Raw genomic sequence first — 19,320 nt, 5'->3', positions numbered from 1 at the left:
TGCAGGCCGCTGTCCGCGGTTCTGCACAGCTCCTGCACTCTATCTAGGCATGCGGCCGCGTCTTCCTTTACAATTTAAAGGGCCAGACACAGGAAGTGTCTTGGCCCCACCTTGCTGACTGTTTCCTGTTTCAGCCCTATAAAGGGCTGCTCCGTCTGTTGTTCCTGGCCTTGCACCATCATGGAGTCTTTGCTCTGGAGGCTCTGGCCTGCCAGAGTCCATGTAAGGTCTTCTAGTCTTGTGGAGCTCCTCATCATGATGTCTTCTTGTTCTACCATGTCATGTCTACATGCCTGAGGTCCTCGTCCAGGTGTCTCGTGCTTCTACATCCTGGTGTTCCTGCCTTCCTAGATGTTCCTTCCTCCTTCTCGCCTTCAACTCTCTCGAGCCTTCTGGTCCGGTAGGCCGGGGGTCCCTCAGATGCAGTACTCCTGAGTGGACTAGCCTGCTGGTGGACGGTTGTCCTGTGCTCCTGAGCCGTCAAGTCCCGGTTGTGTGTTCCTGTGCTGTCCCGCTCCCGTCGTGGTCCATGACCAGCCTCTGGGGCTGTGTAGGGCACGTACTAGGACAGGGTGATCCGCGACTCAGTCCCGTGGGTGGCCTGAGTAGGGCGCCCTGAGAGACAGTGCCAATATCCATGCCTTGACTTGCCTTTGTGGATGTCAAGAGTCTTCGTGCCATGTGATGCCGTCGAATCAACCCAAGTCTTCGCCATGGATTCCGTCGCATCAACCCTGAGTCTTCGTGCCATGTGATGCCATTGCATCAACCCAAGTCTTCGCCATGGATGCCATTGCATCAACCCTGAGTCTTCGTGCCATGTGATGCCGTCGCATCAACCCCGAGTCTTCGTGCCATGTGATGCCGTTGCATCAATCCAAGTCTTCGTGTCAAGGTCCGTCTGCCCTCAACCTCAGGCCAAGCCTGCTGCTCCATGCTGCTTGCAGCAGGTCCGAAAGGGCCCGGAATGGTCGGAGGACCATTCACCTTCCAACATCCTTGGATGTTGGGCATGGGAGCTTGCCGGCCTAGCCGAGGGCACGATTGTTCAGCCATGCGGAGCCACCGTCAACCTTTGGCTCGGCCCTGAAGGTCTGGGTCGGACTGAGGCCTATGGGCACACGAAACACCGTACACAACAGAATGCAAGGCCAGGAACAACAGACGGAGCAGCCCTTTATAGGGCTGAAACAGGAAACAGTCAGCAAGGTGGGGCCAAGACACTTCCTGTGTCTGGCCCTTTAAATTGTAAAGGAAGACGCGGCCGCATGCCTAGAGAGAGTGCAGGAGCTGTGCAGAACCACGGACAGCGGCCTGCACCAACATAGTGTGTCAGAGGAAGCAGGGCTGGCCTGGGATGCAGGCCTGACTTCGGCAGCGGCTCCAGCCGCTGCAGGAGGCCCCGGGGGCGGCTCCAGCCTCTACTCCAGCCTGGGGCTGTGGCCTTAGCACCGCAACGAAGAAGTCAGCATCGGGGGCGGTCCCAGCCCCGAAGAAAGCCGCGGCTCCGGCCGCGGAAGACAGAGGAAGCACGGGCGGCCTCCGGGCCACGTGGGCAGGCCAACGACGGCGTCCTGCCGCGTCGGCGAAGTCAGCAGCGTGGGGTGAGTGGCCTGCTCGCGGGGGGACCCGCGGGCAGCGCGATTCATGACATATATGTGTACGTGAGTAGACATACACTGGATTTTTAAATCTTGTGTGCATATGATTTAAAATACATCCACCATTCGTTTGTGTGCTCCAAATTTTAAGTCGTTACACATCTTTCTTGGGACTTTGTCGGCTTTAATGCACGCATGCTTGCGAGAAGATCATTCCCAGTTTTACCAATTAGTCTACCAGTTTGCCCAGTCTTTCTCAACTTCATTCAGGCCCCTCTGGTTCTTCAGCCTGCACCCCCCCCCCCAGTTCTCCCACATCCCTTGCCCTGTCGTCTTTGGCCTCAAAAGAAATTTCTAGTCTTACACCTCATCAGGAGCAGTACTAAAAATACATAGCTAAGAAACTGCCACGTGCTGCAACCACTAGAATTCAAATATGGATTTACATACAGTGCTATTGTCACTATGCAGTAAGAAGCACCCTGGAAGTTGAATTGGTTTCCAAGAATACTTGTTACTGAATTGATGTGCAGTGATGAAATGGTCTTTACAGCTGTATTCTTCATGTCAAGATGTTACTGTTAAATTCCTTAATAAATTTGTGGTTTCTTCAGTCCTTTATTAATGGATGTAAAAGCCAACCATTCAAGTTTTTGAAGTTTATCTTTTCTCTCCTTTCCCATGGTAAAGGGCAATTGTAAGCTTCCCTCCCATTGAAATCGATGTTTTAAGGGTCCAGTCAGTCCTAAGTGTCTCCTACCGCTCCAGTAGTTTTCTTTCACCTCATAGAATCAGATAAATACTTGCCATGCTCCTCCCAAGGTCTTCAACAGATGTATGTGTGTGAGCCTTGGTAAGGATCTACTTAAACCCCTCTCTCCCCTCACTCCTTTTCTCTTCTGGAAGGCTGTAAGTCATCCTTCTTCAGGATCCTGATGATCCCAGGTTTCTTCTCAGTGAAGAGAACCTCTCCCTTTGTTGAATGTCCAAACAAAAGACTGCATCCTTAGTCAATGGGAATCCAGAAAAAAGTGAAATAAAAGTACTTTTGCAGAAAAAGAGGGGAAAATACATGAGTCGGGGGGGTGGGGGGGGGGGATCCCAGCTCAACAAAACAAGTATTCTTAAAATTGATTCTTCAAAATAATGAAAGGCTGTTTGACGCCACATTCTTCCCAGGTCTCACTTCTGAGAACCAACTGCAGCCTTATCCCTTGAAAGAATGAAAGCAAGGGACAGCTAGAAGCATGCCGCCCCTGCAAGGGAAACTAAAACCTTCCGCACTGTAAAATGGTGGTCAGAAGAACTCACCAATTACCTTCTCCCACCAGGGGGAGCTAATCACCCACACTATCACTATGTTTTCTCCACAAACAAGAATTGGTTCAATCCTGAACTAGTGGAGGACCAAGTTTGACTCTACATATATATACAATATAACAATGTTGTATTTCTGTCTCTCACTCTCTTTTGCCTTTTCCCCCTTTCTCAGGGCACACCCCAAGAACAGACGAAGGGGTCACCTTCAGGTTCTGCAGTGTAGGGGAAGAATTGGCTGTAGCCTGGATTAGAATTCTTCCAGTGGAGTAATATAGGCAGCCAGGACATCACTCGCTCACATCCGCCCTTTTATAATTTAAACAAGACGCAAACAACAAGTTGGATTTTAACAGGGCCGCAGCATTAATACAAACAACATGGGATGCCCGAGCCCAGTAGATAGCATTAGGCAACGTCCAATAACCATCCGTCACCACCCAGCAAGATGGTCAGCACCTGCTGCCCGGCTAGCAGTTCCAAAGCCTTAAACAGAGTTCCAACCCCCGCCACCTCCAAGCAAGGAGCCGAGCCAGTGGACACCTGCCACCACCCAGCAAGGAGCCCATGCTAGACAACTGCACCCAGTTGTCAGCAAATACAAGATGTAACATGAATGAAGCTTAAAAAATACAAAATATGAACTGTGGCGGCTCGGGCCTTCCGCCATAGACACAGATATGAAATATTCTGTGACCCCCAAAGATGTGGCCCTAGTTAGTGAGGAAACAGCTCCCCCAAAGCCTCCTGAATTGAATTAAGGAAGAGATCTAAGCCTTAAAGGAGAGATGGACCCCGTCCCTGCCAAATAGCCCCTGTTCCCCCCACCAAGACCATTCATACTGTATATGACGACCGCCCAAAAGCACTAAGAGCCAATTTTCTGGTTAGCTTTAGCCCTACTCAGTCGCCACATTAAATTATTCAATTCAGCAGGCCTTGCTATTGTGTCTGACCAACATAGGACAGCTGCAGGGAACAATATGGACACCAGCATAAGGTCCTTTCAGACCATGCTAATAAATTTGCGACCTGACATTTTCCCCCAATCGTTACCCCCTAGATGAATCACCAGCACCTGAGGCTGGCCAAACTGCTCCCATCCCCAACGCAAACATGGGATCAGCTCGTCCCATAACATTCCCCTACGTCCCAACCAATGGACCCATACTCTCCGATGATGCAAGTCCAAATGAGGCCCATAAGGGCAGCCGCACGTGTGCTTATGTGCCCAAAAGGTGTAAGAATGTCCAACAATCCAAACAGATTTCTCAGTCAGTCCGGCACCTGGAAAGAGAAAACAAATAGACACTGCATATAATTTACAGAAGCCCAGGACGGACATAGTCGTCATAAGCGTCGGACTTCCACCTGCCGATCCTCCAAATCACCCCCCCAAGACAACCTGGTGGAGGCCGCAGAGGTCGCTGTTCCAATCTGAAATGAGTGGGTCCCAAAACAACGAACATCCAGACCGATAGCCGCTAACGTAGAACGAAGAACCATTTCAAACTGATACTTCGTTAATGGCCGCTGGTCCACGTAGACCAAAAACTGGGCAGACCCAGCCATCCGAATCCAAGAGAACTGTAGCACATTATCCACCGGACAAGAATGCAAACCTGGAACTGTCTGTAAAACTTCGACTTAGGAATGCGCAAAATAACCGACATATTAGATAAGACAACATGTTTTGCCAGTAAACCTGGATATTCCAAACATTTGGCAGGCTTGGCCACCAATTCACTGACTCTGAATGCTCCAAAGAAGGCAAACACAAACGCCACCCAAAACAGAACCATTTCGTTCGGCAATGAACAGACACTCGGCAGTGTGTCCCACAATTTTAACAGAATATCGTGGGTAATAAGCAGCCGATTGTCAATGCTCCATCCAGATTCTATAGCCCAACCGGCCAACAGGCGCCAAACAATGAACCAGCCTATCGGAAAACCCCAACCGTGGGCTTGCATGAAAAAGGAAAAACCCGCGAGCTGCCGATACACCGCTGCCTTGGAGCAACCCTCAATTCTAGACTTCTCTAAGAAACGCAATAAGAACATGTAAGAAACGGAGCCCCACGCCCATCCCAATGAAAACAGAAAGGACACCACCTTACAGGTGCCGACTTCATAACTTTTCCATGTGGTAGGAGCTAATGATGCTCGCAGTAACTTCCAGGCTTCAGGAAACCAAATTTCCAAAGGAAAGGCGGTACTGAAGCTCCACATGGATCCGCATCCGGAGCGAGCTCCCAAAACAACTCCCACTTAAAACGAGAAAGAGAGTCAGCCACACCGCTAGCGATACCAGGGACAAGACGGGTCCAAACAGTCACATTTAATAACATACATTGAATAATAAGTTCCCACAACAGTTCGGAAATCATAAGGCACTTAGCTGCTCTTTTGTTAATAACTTCCACCACACCCAAATTGTCGCACCAGAACACTACTCTCTTACCTCTTAAGCGTGAGTGCCATATGTGGACTGCAACCATGATCAGGAACAATTCCAGAAAGGTGACATTTTATGTGGCATCTGACGACACCCAGGCCTCAGGCCAACTAGCCGCACACCAAGAACCCTGGAAGTATGCACCAAAACCCACCAAACCGGCAGGATCCGTAAACAAGTCAAAGTCCTGATTTGATAAGGCATTGGATTGCCAGAACGAAGCACCATTAAAATCAGATAAAAACCTATCCCAAATGTGCAAGTCTTCGTGCAACTTCGCAGTCACTCGGATGTGGTGATGACGCTTCGTGACACCAGACATGGCAAACAAAAGCCTACGCAAAAATACCTTGCCCATAGGAATCACCCTGCAAGCAAAATTAAGACTGCCCACCAATGACTGTAACTGCAGGAGGGACAACTTCAGCTGATCCAAAGCCATGTGTACCAAGGCCCTCATCCGCTCAACTTTGTCTGCTGGAAGACTCGAAAATAGCTACCAAATCCACTTCAACCACCAAAAATACTAGCTTAGTACACGGACCTTCCGTTTTACCAGATGCCAAGGGAATACCAAAATTGTCGGAAACCTCATGAAAACAGTGCAAAAGGCTAGCACAATCATCTGAGTCCACCTTCCCACAAACAAAAAATCATCCAGGTAATGAACAATATTGCTAGATCCCGAGATCTGCTCCACCACCCAGTGAATAAAAGTGCTGAAGGCCTCAAAATAAGCGCAAGCTATTGAGCAACCCATAGGCATACATTTGTCAAAATAAAACACCTTATTGAAACGAAAACCGAGTAAATGAAAGCTATCAGGGTGAATCGGCAACAATCAGAACGCGGATTCTATGTCGACCTTGGCCATCAAAGCTCCCTGTCCGCATCTCATAATTGTGCGAACTACCACATCAAATGAGGCATAACGGACAACACACAACTTTCTAGGTATAAAGTCGTTGACCGACTTGCCCTCTGGAAAGGAAAGATTATGAATTAACCTGTACTTTCCCGGATCCTTTTTTGGAACAACCATCAACGGCGAAAGCACCAAATTCGGAAATGGGGAAGAGTCGAAAGGACTGGCAATCCTGCCCAAATCAATCTCACTCTGCAACTTGTCCCCAACCACCTTGATCATCCTTTTGGCTGACGGGTAATTCCCCCCCCCCCCCCCCCCCAATCGGTCCCACACCCATACAAGGGATATGAAAACCAACTGTGAACCCTTGAGTTAACAACCTGGCAACCTCAACCAAAGGATAACTCTGCAACCAAGGTAACAAAGACACAATCCGAATGGGAGAAACCACCCTATCAACCACCTCACTTGGCCGAGCCTTTTGGGCTAGGAGTGGAACTAAGTCCGTCGCCCGGACGCTTGGTGCATCTAGAGACGGGGTGATCCTCACCACAGTTGGCGCACGCGTGTCTGAATTTGCAGTCTGGGAAGATGAACGTGGAGTGATTGAAGTGCCAACAGATGTCATTAACTACTTGTCCAGATTTAACTGCACTACCCGCAGTGAGTCCGTGACGAAAGGGCCGATTGAAACCAACATCTTGATTAACCAGTGACCCGAGCGTAACCAAAGATGCTTTGGAATTCATCTGCGTTAACCATAGGCCGACGTCCTGAGTGCCCCAGGACATGAACTTATTTTCCTCTATACGGTCCCTAAAACGCTCGTCATAATTCAATCACGACCAGCCCTCATACTCCTTACTCGTGGCTAAAATAGCGTCGGCATAAGACAATAACGGACCGTATTGAGAAGGGTCCCGATGGCCGATCACACTTGCCAAATGCAGGAAGGGTCGTATCCAATTGTGCATGTTTCATGATACTTTTTTCTGTGTCCCAGCAAAATGATCGACTCCCCCTTGCTTCTTCTTCTCTTTACTCTTGCCACGTCGACCTTCCAGGAGCTGAAATATATCAATGAATTTACGGTGCCGTATCTTCTTGCGTAGAGATCTTGGTACCTCCTCCCAGAGCTCTGAAAAGGTGACCAGAGCAGCGGTATCCTAAAAGCACATTCTTGACAAAAATGTGTTGATTCAAAACAAAGAACTTACTGAAAATTAAGAGATGCTGAGAAACTCAGTCCAGCTCAGAGTTTTGGATTCTCCCCAAAAGTTACAGTTCATGGTCCAAAAAGAAAATGCAAATATATATATAAGAAACAAAAAAATATATATATATAATATGTAAAGAAAGCAGTGAAAACAGAATCTAAGAGTGCCTTCAGGCTTTTCCCTATTTCCTCCAAGACCTTCCCATAAGCAGTGTTGGCTCTGCTGTTACTGTTTCGGTTTGTTGCAGGTACCTGTAAGTGCGGCTGTCCTTCAGCTATGGCTCCACTCTCCTCCCTTTGAGCTGAACGCTCTCCGAAGGTTGCACCCACAGAGTCATCACCAGTTTTTCTGCACATAAATAGGATACAGCTCACGGCTAACAGCTCACTAGAGATCCTTTGTCACAAAAGAATTGTACAGGACTGAGCTTTTCTTCCTTAGTGGAAAAAGCAAAGGGGAAATTATCCCAGTCCCATGAAGTCTAAGCAAATATAGGAATCAGGCCTGATCTGTCTCTCTGTGAAAAGACAAGAAACCTTCCCACTGGGAAAAGAAGTGAGAAGTGGGAGAAACTTCATCAGCACACTTACTGCTTCTTTCTACTGCTCCAAGGAATTTAACTTATAAAGACTCCCCTTGTGGAGACACCTTTATAAAAATATTCAGGAAAGGGATCCATTCTTGGAGGATGGACCATATCAATCGCTCACTATCACACCTCCCGGAGGAAAATTCCATACGTTACGTCTATACGGTAAAACTTTACACACACTACCAGAAATACCCATTCATAGAGGCAGGACCATCCTTGGGAGATGGGGGCAAGAGAGTATGAATCAGAATGATTGCCTCAGGCCTTTTGCTTTTGGATTTCCCCATTGCCGCTGCAGTAGCCCTGCCCCAGCTCTATAATTATTCCTGTCAGCACGTGGGTGCAGCTGCACGCCTCAGCCTGCTGGGGCCCTGTCCAGCTGATTCACCCCGAGTCCTAACCCCCCTAGGTCAGCCTTGATTACAGGTCCACCCAAAGAGTCCTCCTTTAGGCAAGAATGTAACATTTTTTGTTTGATTAAAGACTCTTGATCACAACATTAAGGGACACAGGAAATCCTCTGCCCAGCCAGGACGCAGAATCTTCTTTTTTTTTTTTGTTGTAATGCTATGAAAGCACTTTTACATCACGGTGAGCTTCAGAAAGAATGAATAATAATAAAAACTGGATTACTTCCCATTTCTCACCCCGCTTCCCAGGAGATGCTGCCCCAGGGGCAGCTATAACAGCCTCTCAACCAACCTCTCCCTAAGGGAGGGGGCAGGGCAAACCAGATTTTATTATTTATTATTCAGATTGTCTTTCCAAAGCTCACCACACATTTTTTTTTCTTATCTATTTAAAACGCTTATCGCCCACATCCCCAATACAAAGAATGCCCAACACGGTATACAGAATAAACATGCACGATCCATAGCAAAAAACATAATATAACAATAAAACAGACCATAAAATCAAAGGATTAAAAATATACATACTTCCAATACTAAACATTAAAACTGCTGGATTATACTAGAGAGACCCAGGTATACTACATCCCCTTCTAGTCTACACAGAACAATATATAATTTAACTCCAGTCCAATATTATCAGGGAGTGAATTCCCCAAAACGGGTGCCATCATTGAAAAAGCCCTCACACATATATGCAGATGTCTAATGTTCCTAGAGGAAGGGACCTCTAACAAAACTCTCTGACCTGACCCCAGGTGCCTTTCTGGAAGATACCATTCTAATTTTTCTCTCAAATATTCTGGCCCCTTGTCTCTCAGTTAAAACTAAAATCTTAAAATGAATTTGTGTTTTAATCGGCAACCAGTGAAGTGTGGACAAGATGGGAGAAGTAGAAGTTCTGCGAGACACCCCCTGTACTCAAACGAGCGGCCGTGTTTATCTGCCTTACTTATTACTGTGGCCACTAGGGTTGCCAGCTCACCCCAGCTTGACCGAACAAGCTGATCCAGCCCTGGTTTTGCCCCATTGCATGCATGGAGGTGTAGTTCCGATTATCTAAGTGACATCAGCGGGGCAATCAGAATTACAACCCCCATGCATGCAATGGGGTAAAACCAGGGCCGGATCACCCTGGTTCGATTGACCTGGGTGGGGTGGCAGGATTTGTTCGCCACACATAGAGATTGTCATGCCACCAATAAAGCTTTCTAAATCTGAGTGAGAAAGATGGATAGAGAGGGGGAGAAATGAAAGACTGTGGGAGGGCAGGATCGGAGCCCAGCTCTTGAGAGTTTTAGCCCTGTTGAATATGATTGCGCGGATCAGTCCAGCACTCTCCTAATTGCTTCTTGCAGAGCCTTAGTGCTCTCTGTCTGCAGCCCACAAGGCCCAGGAGGCCACTTTGGTTCACTAATGACTCTCAATATCAGAGGGGAAAGATGCGGCTCTCAGCCTTGCAATCCAGGCTGATCAGCTTTAAGATTATTCATGCCACCCACCTCAGAAACATCCCCCAATACACAGGTATCCCCTCAGATTCAAAAAGTTATCAGCAAGACGATTTTTGTATAATTTGCCAAAGTAATGCATAAAGTCATAAAGCAAAATAATTAGAAGGTATAAAAGAGAATTTAAAAAGACAGCTCCTAGGCCCTGACCGTGCTCAGTATTTGGTCATATCTGGGTACATTTTCACTAAAGCGTCTTAACATCAGAGTTATGCACGGACTTTTAAGCCTGCACAAAACATTAGGAGTGTGCATGGCAACAACTTTTGTTCAGTGTCATTTTTTTTTTTTTTTTTTTTTTTTACGGGTGTGGGAATTGTTTTTGTTTCATCTTGTTTTGGTTGTTGGTTTTAGTGCTCTGAAAAATAAAACAAAACTAATATTTTGGGAGGCGTGGGGTTTCCTGTCATTTCATTTGAAAATGAAATGTAGGTGTTTTCATGTCTTTCTCAAACAACAGCACATTGCACCCTTACAAAACAGCCTGATTTTAAACACAAGGGGCTCAGTATTCAGACAGTTTGTCAGGCTAAGTTCAGGATGTGGCCAGATAAACCGTGGGTTTTAAATTTCTTGTCGTTCTGACCACTTCCGATTTATCCAGCTATTTATCCAGAAACAAAAATGTTAGCCGGGTTAGCCATTTTTGTCCCTTCTGTCTCACTGAGATCTCAACCCTATGATTGATGCTTGTGTGGCACCAGCGAGGCCCCTGGATCCTGCAGAGGAGAGAGGTCAGTGCTGCAGAACCAGAGTGGTCTATCCCTGTGGTGAGTACTCATTTTGTGGCCTGTGGAGAAAATCAAAGGCTGAGTCGAGGCCTACCTCAGAGATTCACTAGTGCTGGAGAAACTTGTGGGTTGCAGCCTGCGGCCCATGCCAGAGCTTAAGGAGGAATCAAGGTCTGTGGTGATGGTGGGAGCAGAGGGAGAGGCAATCGTGTGGCTGCATGGGCATTGTCGGTGGTTATCCCGAGCCAGCCAATAGCAGGGAGGCACCGGTTGCCCCAACTCCTCGTTGGTCAGCCTGCAGTAGGTGATCAGGCACTGCTCTGCATTTCCATGGCCCTGGTGAGCAGCTTACCTGAAGCTAAGGCATTCTGTGGAACTTACGCTCACAAAGCATGGGATGTAGCATTGGGCAAGTTAAAGGAGTGACTTAAAACACATCAGTGAAGGATGATGAATCATGGGTATGCCATCACAGTGATTTGGCTCTGAACCTGGCCAACAATCAGTAGTACCTGCCACATCACCAAAGGCAAGCAGGAGGTCACCAGAAGTGCCATCTGGCTCCTGTTTTGGATTTTCTGTCTGACGTACCATACAGGAGCCCCCAGAGGTCCCTTGTTGCATGGACCACATTCTCCACTAGGAGGAAGGAATGCTGGAAACCCCCAGAAGAGGATTCCTACAGTGGTGATCATAGCAATGAAGGAGATGAGAACATGGGAGGAGTAGGCCGGGTCTGCCTCTGAAGGTGAACAGAAGCAGGAGGAGCCCTTCATTGCAGCCTGCATGTGAGCTACTGCCCACAAAAAGACTCAGGCTACAGGTGGGAGGAGAACTCAGAATGGGGGAGCGGGGAGACAGGAGGACGTTTTGAGGTTGAGAGGAGATAGAGGTGGAAAGGAGATAGTGGAACACCGCTGAACAATGGGTGGAAAGAAAGAGAGTTTCATGGGGAACACTGGTACTGGGCAGAGGGTGGGGAAAGAAAGTGGTTGGAAGGCAGGGGGGAAAGAGTGGGGTATTGTACTGAGGGAGCTAGAGAGTAAGCAGGTTTTCCAGTTAACCTAGCGCCAGCTCTCAGTAGTCAGGTTGGACCCATCAGGCTTCCACTTCCCAGAAACAAATAGGTGAATGCTGTTAGGCTGAAATGCTGTCAGAATGAAAATACAAACAAAAAACACACTTTGAAATGTTTGCATGCTAATGCCAGAAGTCTAAGAAGTAAGATGGGAGAATTAGAATGTATAGCAGTGAATGATGAAATAGACTTAATTGGCATCTCAGAGACATGGTGGAAGGAGGATAACCAATGGGACAGTGCTATACCGGGGTACAAATTATATCGCAATGACAGAGAGGAGCACCCGGGAGGCGGTGTGGCACTTTATGTCCGGGATGGCAGAGACAAACAGGATAAACATCCTGCATGAGACTAAATGCACAATCGAATCTTTATGGGTAGAAATCCCTTGTGTGTTGGGGAAGAGTATAATGATAGGAGTATACTACCGTCCACCTGGCCAAGATGGTGAGATGGACAGTGAAATACTAAGAGAAATTAGGGAAGCTAACCAAATTGGTAATGCAGTAATAATGGGAGATTTCAATTACCCCAATATTGACTGGGTAAATGTATCATCGGGACATGCTAGAGAGATAAAGTTCCTGGATGGAATAAATGACAGTTTTATGGAGCAATTGGTTCAGGAACCGACGAGAGAGGGAGCAAATTTAGATCTAATTCTCAGTGGAGCACAGGATTTGGTGAGAGAGGTAACGGTGGTGGAGCTGCTTGGTAATATGATCAAATTTGAATTAAGGACTGGAAGGGGAACAGCTCTAGTGTTAAACTGTTACGAGCACGCGCAGAGCGCGGTCGTCTCAAGCGGGTGGTGAGCCCTTGGGCCACGGCAGGACTCAAGGAGGAGCCCCAAGCCACACTGTGGGAGGTGAGCTGGGCAGGCATGGTGAGCCAGGCGGGTACAAAAGCAGGGAGTAAGAGGGGAGTCTGACCCTCAGCCGGACCTGCACGCCCATGGCAACCAACACTGGGAAGTTGATTGATGAACGGTCCTCCGACTGTTCCCGGCCCTTTCGGACCTGCCGCTGGGTACGGCAATGGGTGGCAGGCCGGACAGAGGCGAGGGCAGACAGAGTCCTTTACACTGAAGACATCATAGACAAGGCAGGTGCAGACATCAAAGACAAAGGCTAGTGCAGACATCGAAGATGAGGGCTGGAAGGAAGACATGGCACTGTCCATCAGGGCGCCCTACTCAGCCCACCCGTGGGACTGAGTCGCGGACCACCCCATCCCAGACGCACCCTACACAGCCCAGGAAGGCTGGTCGCGGACCACGCTGAGGACAGGAGAGCACCAGGAAGACAAGGCGGAAGAATACTGCACTCCAGGCAGTCAAGGCAGGATCGCTGCACTCCAGGCAGCACAGGGCAGGAACGCTGCACTCCAGGCAGCACAAGGCAGGACATCAAGGAAAAGCAGGAACTGGATCAGGCACAGGATCAGACATCAGGTAACACATCAAGGCAGACATCAGTAACATCAGGTAGCGGACATCAAGGTAAGACAGGACAAGGAGCCATCAAAACAAGGTAGACCATGGAGGACCTGGATCGAGGAAGAGGTACAGGCAACTGTAGCACTCAATCCAAAGGCAAGTTGCAAGTGACAAGAAAGTCCTTATATACTGGAGGTTGTAGGCAACTCCCTAGGAGGAGTTTGCCAGGACCGCCCCTCGCTGGCCCTATAAGTGGGGTAGAGAGCTGCGGGCCGGCCCCTAGGAGAAGGGTGTCGCCAAACAGGAAGTCCAAACGCATGCATGCAAGCCACAGGCAGGCCTCAGGAACAGCTAGGCCTCCCAGGCCCTGGAGCAAGTCCCGGATGGTGCACAGGAGAGGCCCTGGCTTCGAAGCGGCCTCCGGGAGGAAGGTAAGTTACCTCCTGTAGCACAGCAACAGGGGGGATCGCAACAGTAACTTTCATAAGGGAAACTTTGATAAAATGAGAAAAATAGTTAGAAAAAAACTGAAAGGAGCAGCTACAAAGGTAAAGTGTGTGCAAGAGGCGTGGACATTGTTAAAAAATACCATCCTAGAAGCACAGTCTAGATGTATTCCACACATTAAGAAAGGTGGAAGGAAGGCAAAATGATTACCGGCATGGTTAAAAGTGAAAGAGGCTATTTTAGCCAAAAGATCTTCATTCAAAAATTGGAAGAAGGATCCAACAGAAGAAAATAGGATAAAGCATAAGCGCTGGCAAGTTAAATGTAAAACATTGATAAGACAGGCTAAGAGAGAATTTGAAAAGAAGTTGGCCGTAGAGGCAAAAACTCACAGTAAAAACTTTTTAAAATATATCCGAAGCAGAAAGCCTGCAAGGGAGTCAGTTGGACCATTAGATGATTGAGGGGTTAAAGGGGCACATAGAGAAGATAAGGCCATCACGGAAAGATTAAACAATTTCTTTGCTTCAGTGTTTACTAAAGAGGATGTTGGGGAGGTACCCGTAATGGAGAAGGTTTTCATGAGTAATGATTCAGATGGACTGAACTAAATTATGGTGAACCTAGAAGATGTGGTATGCCTGATTGACAAACTGAAGAGTAGTAAATCACCTGGACCAGATGGTATACACTCCAGGGTTCTAAAGGAACTAAAAAATGAAATTTCAGATCTATTAGTAAAAATTTGTAACCTATCATTAAAATCATCCATTGTACTTGAAGACTGGAGGGTGGCTAATGTAACCCCAATATTTAAAAAGGGCTCCAGGGGCAATCCGGGAAACTACAGACCAGTTAGCCTGAATCCAGTGCCAGGAAAAATAGTGGAAAGTGTTCTAAATATCAAACTTACAGAGCATATAGAAAGACATGGTTTAATGGAACAAAGTCAGCATGGCTTTACTTAAGGCAAGTCTTGCCTCACAAATCTGCTTCACTTTTTTGAAGGAGTTAATAAACATGTGGATAAAGGTGAACCGGTAGATTTAGTATACTTGGATTTTCAGAAGGCATTTGACAAAGTTCCTCATGAGAGGCTTCTAGGAAAAGTAAAAAGCCATGGGATAGGTGGCGATGTCCTTTCGTGGATTACAAACTGGCTAAAAGACAGTTAATAGAGAGTAGGATTAAATGGACAATTTTCTCAATGAGCAGTGGAGTGCCTCAGGGATCTGTACTGGGACCCGTGCTTTTCAATATATTTATAAATGATCTGGGCTTGATGGACCCTTGGACTGAACCAGTATGGCATGTTCTTATGTTCTTATTGGTCACTGGGCATTGTCCAGCAAGACCCTGGGAACTAGGCATCCAGAAAGTAAAGCAACCAAAACCGACTTGAATAAGGATCGATATGCTACAAATTGGGATGGGCCATTATCGTGTGCATTAGGGCATTATCACACACGATAATGCCCTAATACACGCAATAACGACCGCATCGAGATGTTAAAATGTAAATGAGGGAAAGGAGGAGGAGTTTGAGCAGGGTTTAGTTAAATGAAGGGCCGGTAGCATTGCGGGCAATAATGTTTTGCACATTATCCCTGGCAGTAGTGCTGGAAATAGCTACACCTATTTCATTGGCGCTACAGGAGCAATAATGTGCAGCACTGCCACAATGGTGGCAAGCAAAAATGTACCGCCGCGATATGGTCACCTGCGAACTATTCCCCCACCACTTTTTTTCCCACAGGCGATCATTTTGCTAAAATTATAGGGAAATGATAAATCTACATTTGCTGCCACTTCCTATGCTACTATATTAGGTTAGAAATTAGGATTAAAGGTTAGGGTTAGGGTTAGGGGAATGGTTAGGGGTTAAGTTTGGAGTTATGGTCAGATCTCCTGGTTTGCAATGGCATATCTTTCCATATTCTGTGGCAATTTAGCAAATCGTGTGGCAGATTTTTCAAAATTTTGCAACAATTATGTGGTAAATATGCATAATTTTGCATAAAGATTCACAAGACTGGCTATGCAAAAAAAGTCAATTTTTTTTATTGAAAACCGTTCACTTTGTTTATAAACTATTTAAATTATATACAAATACAAAATTTAACAAGTTCAAAAATTAACAAGTTGCATATAAATTACAAATGTTTAACTAAGAATTGTCACTTTTGTTTTGAATTGAAATAATGCAACCATCCTTTTTATATTTTCATGAGAAAGTTCTTGCCATCTTTCTGAGTATATGAGCTTCTGTATGAAAATTTTCCTCAGTACCAGCAGTTTGTCATACTGTTAATTACACAGAACGGTATGACAAGAGGCGAGCGTCACCTTGTAGATAACCAGTTTATTGAGGCTTGAGCTTTTGAAGAGGCTTCTAGGAAAAGTAAAAAATCATGGGATAGGTGGCGATGTCCTTTCATGGATTGCAAACTGGCTAAAAGACAGGAAACAGAGCGTAGGATTAAATGGACAATTTTCTCAGTGGAAGGGAGTGGACAGTGGAGTGCCTCAAGGATCTGCATTGGGACCCTTACTTTTCAATATATTTATAAATGATCTGGAAAGAAATATGACGAGTGAGATAATCAAATTTGCAGATGACACAAAATTGTTCAGAGTAGTTAAATCACAAGCAGTTTGTGATAAATTGCAGGAAGACATTGTGAGTCTGGAAAATTGGGCATCCAAATGGCAGATGAAATTTAATGTGGATAAGTGCAAGGTGATGCATATAGGGAAAAATAACCCATCCTATAATTACACAATGTTGGGTTCCATATTAGGTGCTACAACCCAAGAAAGAGATCTAGGCATCATAGTGGATAACACATTGAAATCGCCGGTTCAGTGTGCTGCGGCAGTCAAAAAAGCAAACAGAATGTTGGGAATTATTAGAAAGGGAATGGTGAATAAAACGGAAAATATCATAATGCCTCTGTATCGCTCCATGGTGAGACCGCACCTTGAATACTGTGTACAATTCTGGTCGCCGCATCTCAAAAAAGATATAATTGCGATGGAGAAGGTACAGAGAAGGGCTACCAAAATGATAAGGGAAATGGAACAGCTCCCCTATGAGGAAAGACTAGAGGCTAGGACTTTTCAGCTTGGAGAAGAGACGGCTAAGGAGGGATATGATAGAGATGTTTAAAATCATGAGAGGTCTAGAACAGGTAGATGTGAATCAGTTATTTACTCTTTTGGATATTAGAAAGACTAGGGGGCACTCCATGAAGTTAGCATGGGGCACATTTAAAACTAATCGGAGAAAGTTCTTTTTTACTCAACGCACAATTAAACTCTGGAATTTGTTGCCAGAGGATGTGGTTAGTGCAGTTAGTATAGCTGTGTTTAAAAAAGGATTGGATAAGTTCTTGGAGGAGAAGTCCATTACCTGCTATTAAGTTCACTTAGAGAATAGCCACTGCCATTAGCAATGGTAACATGGAATAGACTTAGTTTTTGGGTATTTGCCAGGTTCTTATGGCCTGGATTGGTCACTGTTGGAAACAGGATGCTGGGCTTGATGGACCCTTGGTCTGACCCAGTATGGCATTTTCTTATATTCTTATGTTCTTAAGACAGTCCACTTCTTCAGATGTAGGACTCTGTCTTCGAAAGCTCATGCCTCAATAAATTAGTTAGTTTATAAGGTGACATCTATTTCTAGTCATTTTTGCTTCACCAACCTAACAGTGGTATGCGTCTGAAGATTTTCACTGAAAGATACGTATAAATATATTAGATACATAGTAAGAGATACACATAGGGGTTGAATTAGCATAAGCTGAAACTTGTCAGCAGTAGTGCCAGCTATCAAGGCTGCAATGAATTGAAATTATTGTCCCGTCTGCCAGATGTGAGATACTATAGGTTGCAGGTTTAGAAAAACACATCCAAATCTCTTGGTTGGCCACATGGGCAGATTCAAGACCCTTTGAATAAAGATGAAATTATTCTAAAGGGACCTCACTCCATTCAGGAATTATATCAAAAATCATCTTTAAGAGATCTGTGAGGGATCATTTTGACTGCTTTCTCTGTCCACTCCAACTTCACCCCTCGCTTTTTGGTCTCTTCAGCATAGGAGGAAGGGGTAAGGGAATGAGGGATCACCAGGAGGCGATAGGCTGGCTTAGGGAGCAGAGTGCCCTCTTTCCTTTGCTTTTTCTGCTCCAGCCTCAGCCTCATTTCCTCTTCCGTTCCCTGCAGGCTGCTTTTTTTTCAGATAATTGAATTAGGAGGTTGGGAAGCTTCAAGTATGTTGATTGTGTAGCAGGTTGTAAATTATGCAGCAATAGACTAATTAAGCAGTTTCAATCCCTCCACCCAACTGCCGAATAGCAGGAGCCTAGGGGCAATGGTTATGATTAGGGGCAATGGGTTGGGGTTAAAGTTGTAGTGGTAGAAGTCTAGGATTAAATTTAATTTTAGGGGTTAGTGTTGAATAGTTTGAGTAATTTCAATTATGATTTATGATTAGAATTAGAGTTCAGGGGATCAAGTTAGAGATAAATTGTCAGGGAATGGCTGGGAATGTAGGTGACCGACAGGTGGAAGAACATCCTTGTATCTGTTTAAGTGTGAAATATTCAGCCAGAATCAGGAAGCAACAACACAGTCCAGGATCCCCAAAGTCCAAAGCTCAGTTGGAGTCCAAGATGCACGGGGCAGGTTGGTAGTCTGGAAATAAGAATCAGGCAGGTGTTTGGTAACAGAGACCAGGAAAGAGTCAAGAAATGGGCCAGGAACAAGGCCAGATAAGCAGAGGTTACAGAGAAAAGTCTCCAAGAAGTCTGTTATACCTGCTAGGGTTAGTCTCCACTGCTGCGTTTATATTTTATTTATTCATTTAATACCTTGTCCTTCTGAGATTAGCCAGGATAACTCACAATGTAGATAAAATCCTTAATAAAACATATTCCCTGGCTTTATATTCTGTGGCCAATCAGAACATGCCCCTTACTGAATTAAAGGGACTTTATAAGGGTAGATCTACCATCTTACCAACCAGGGGATAAATATCCCCGGCTTCTCCTTGTTTCTGTTGCTCCACTACAGTTTCCAGCCTCTGTCTTCTAGGGTTTCCGGTTGAAACATCCCAGGCGATAACCCCTTGACTCTGATATCTGAGCCTCCTCCATACAGAGCTAGGGGAGGAGAATTTTGCTTCAAACATGCTCACAGTAATAGTCAGTAATCAATGATTCTCCCTTCTTCTCTCCCCAGATGTCAGAATCAAATCCCATTGTTTCTGAGGTGACTGGAGAAGCAACAGAAACCACAATGGAGCCTGAGGCACAGCAACTGGATTGTAATGGGTCCTCTTCCTCCTGCAGTGGTGAGAATATCTGAATTTAGGCATTCAAGTCAATCATTATCTTATGAGGTAAATTTTGTCATCTGTCCTGAGACTGACTGAGAAGTAGGTATATCTATAAAACAAATGTAAATTTGTTTTGTTTCAAATTTTCTTTCTTACATTAATTTTATGCTTTATAGGGGGCTCTGGTTCCCCTATATCTAAAGAAAACCCTTAAAGGTACATTTTAAGAGATATTCATGCAAAAAGGGTCTCATGTACATCCACATGTGTGTGCATAAAAAATTAGCAATCAAGGGATGGTCCTGG

General features: G+C 45.8%; 1 protein-coding gene across 2 annotated transcripts in view; it reads left to right on the top strand.

Annotated features, from left to right (window-relative positions):
• The window catches only part of LOC115096618 (myoD family inhibitor domain-containing protein-like), a 48,795-nt gene that overhangs the window by 14,329 nt on the left and 15,146 nt on the right, over window positions 1-19,320 (top strand). For both annotated transcript variants that reach the window (XM_029611518.1, XM_029611507.1), the window contains exon 2: window positions 18,918-19,029. In XM_029611518.1, the coding sequence (XP_029467378.1) occupies window positions 18,918-19,029 (112 nt within the window). The remainder of the gene's footprint in view (window positions 1-18,917; window positions 19,030-19,320) is intronic.

Source organism: Rhinatrema bivittatum, chromosome 1 (assembly GCF_901001135.1).
Source record: "Rhinatrema bivittatum chromosome 1, aRhiBiv1.1, whole genome shotgun sequence".
Classification (NCBI taxonomy): domain Eukaryota; kingdom Metazoa; phylum Chordata; class Amphibia; order Gymnophiona; family Rhinatrematidae; genus Rhinatrema; species Rhinatrema bivittatum.
The sequence above is the reverse complement of the archived record's forward strand: the minus strand, read 5'-3'. Positions and strand labels throughout refer to the sequence as shown.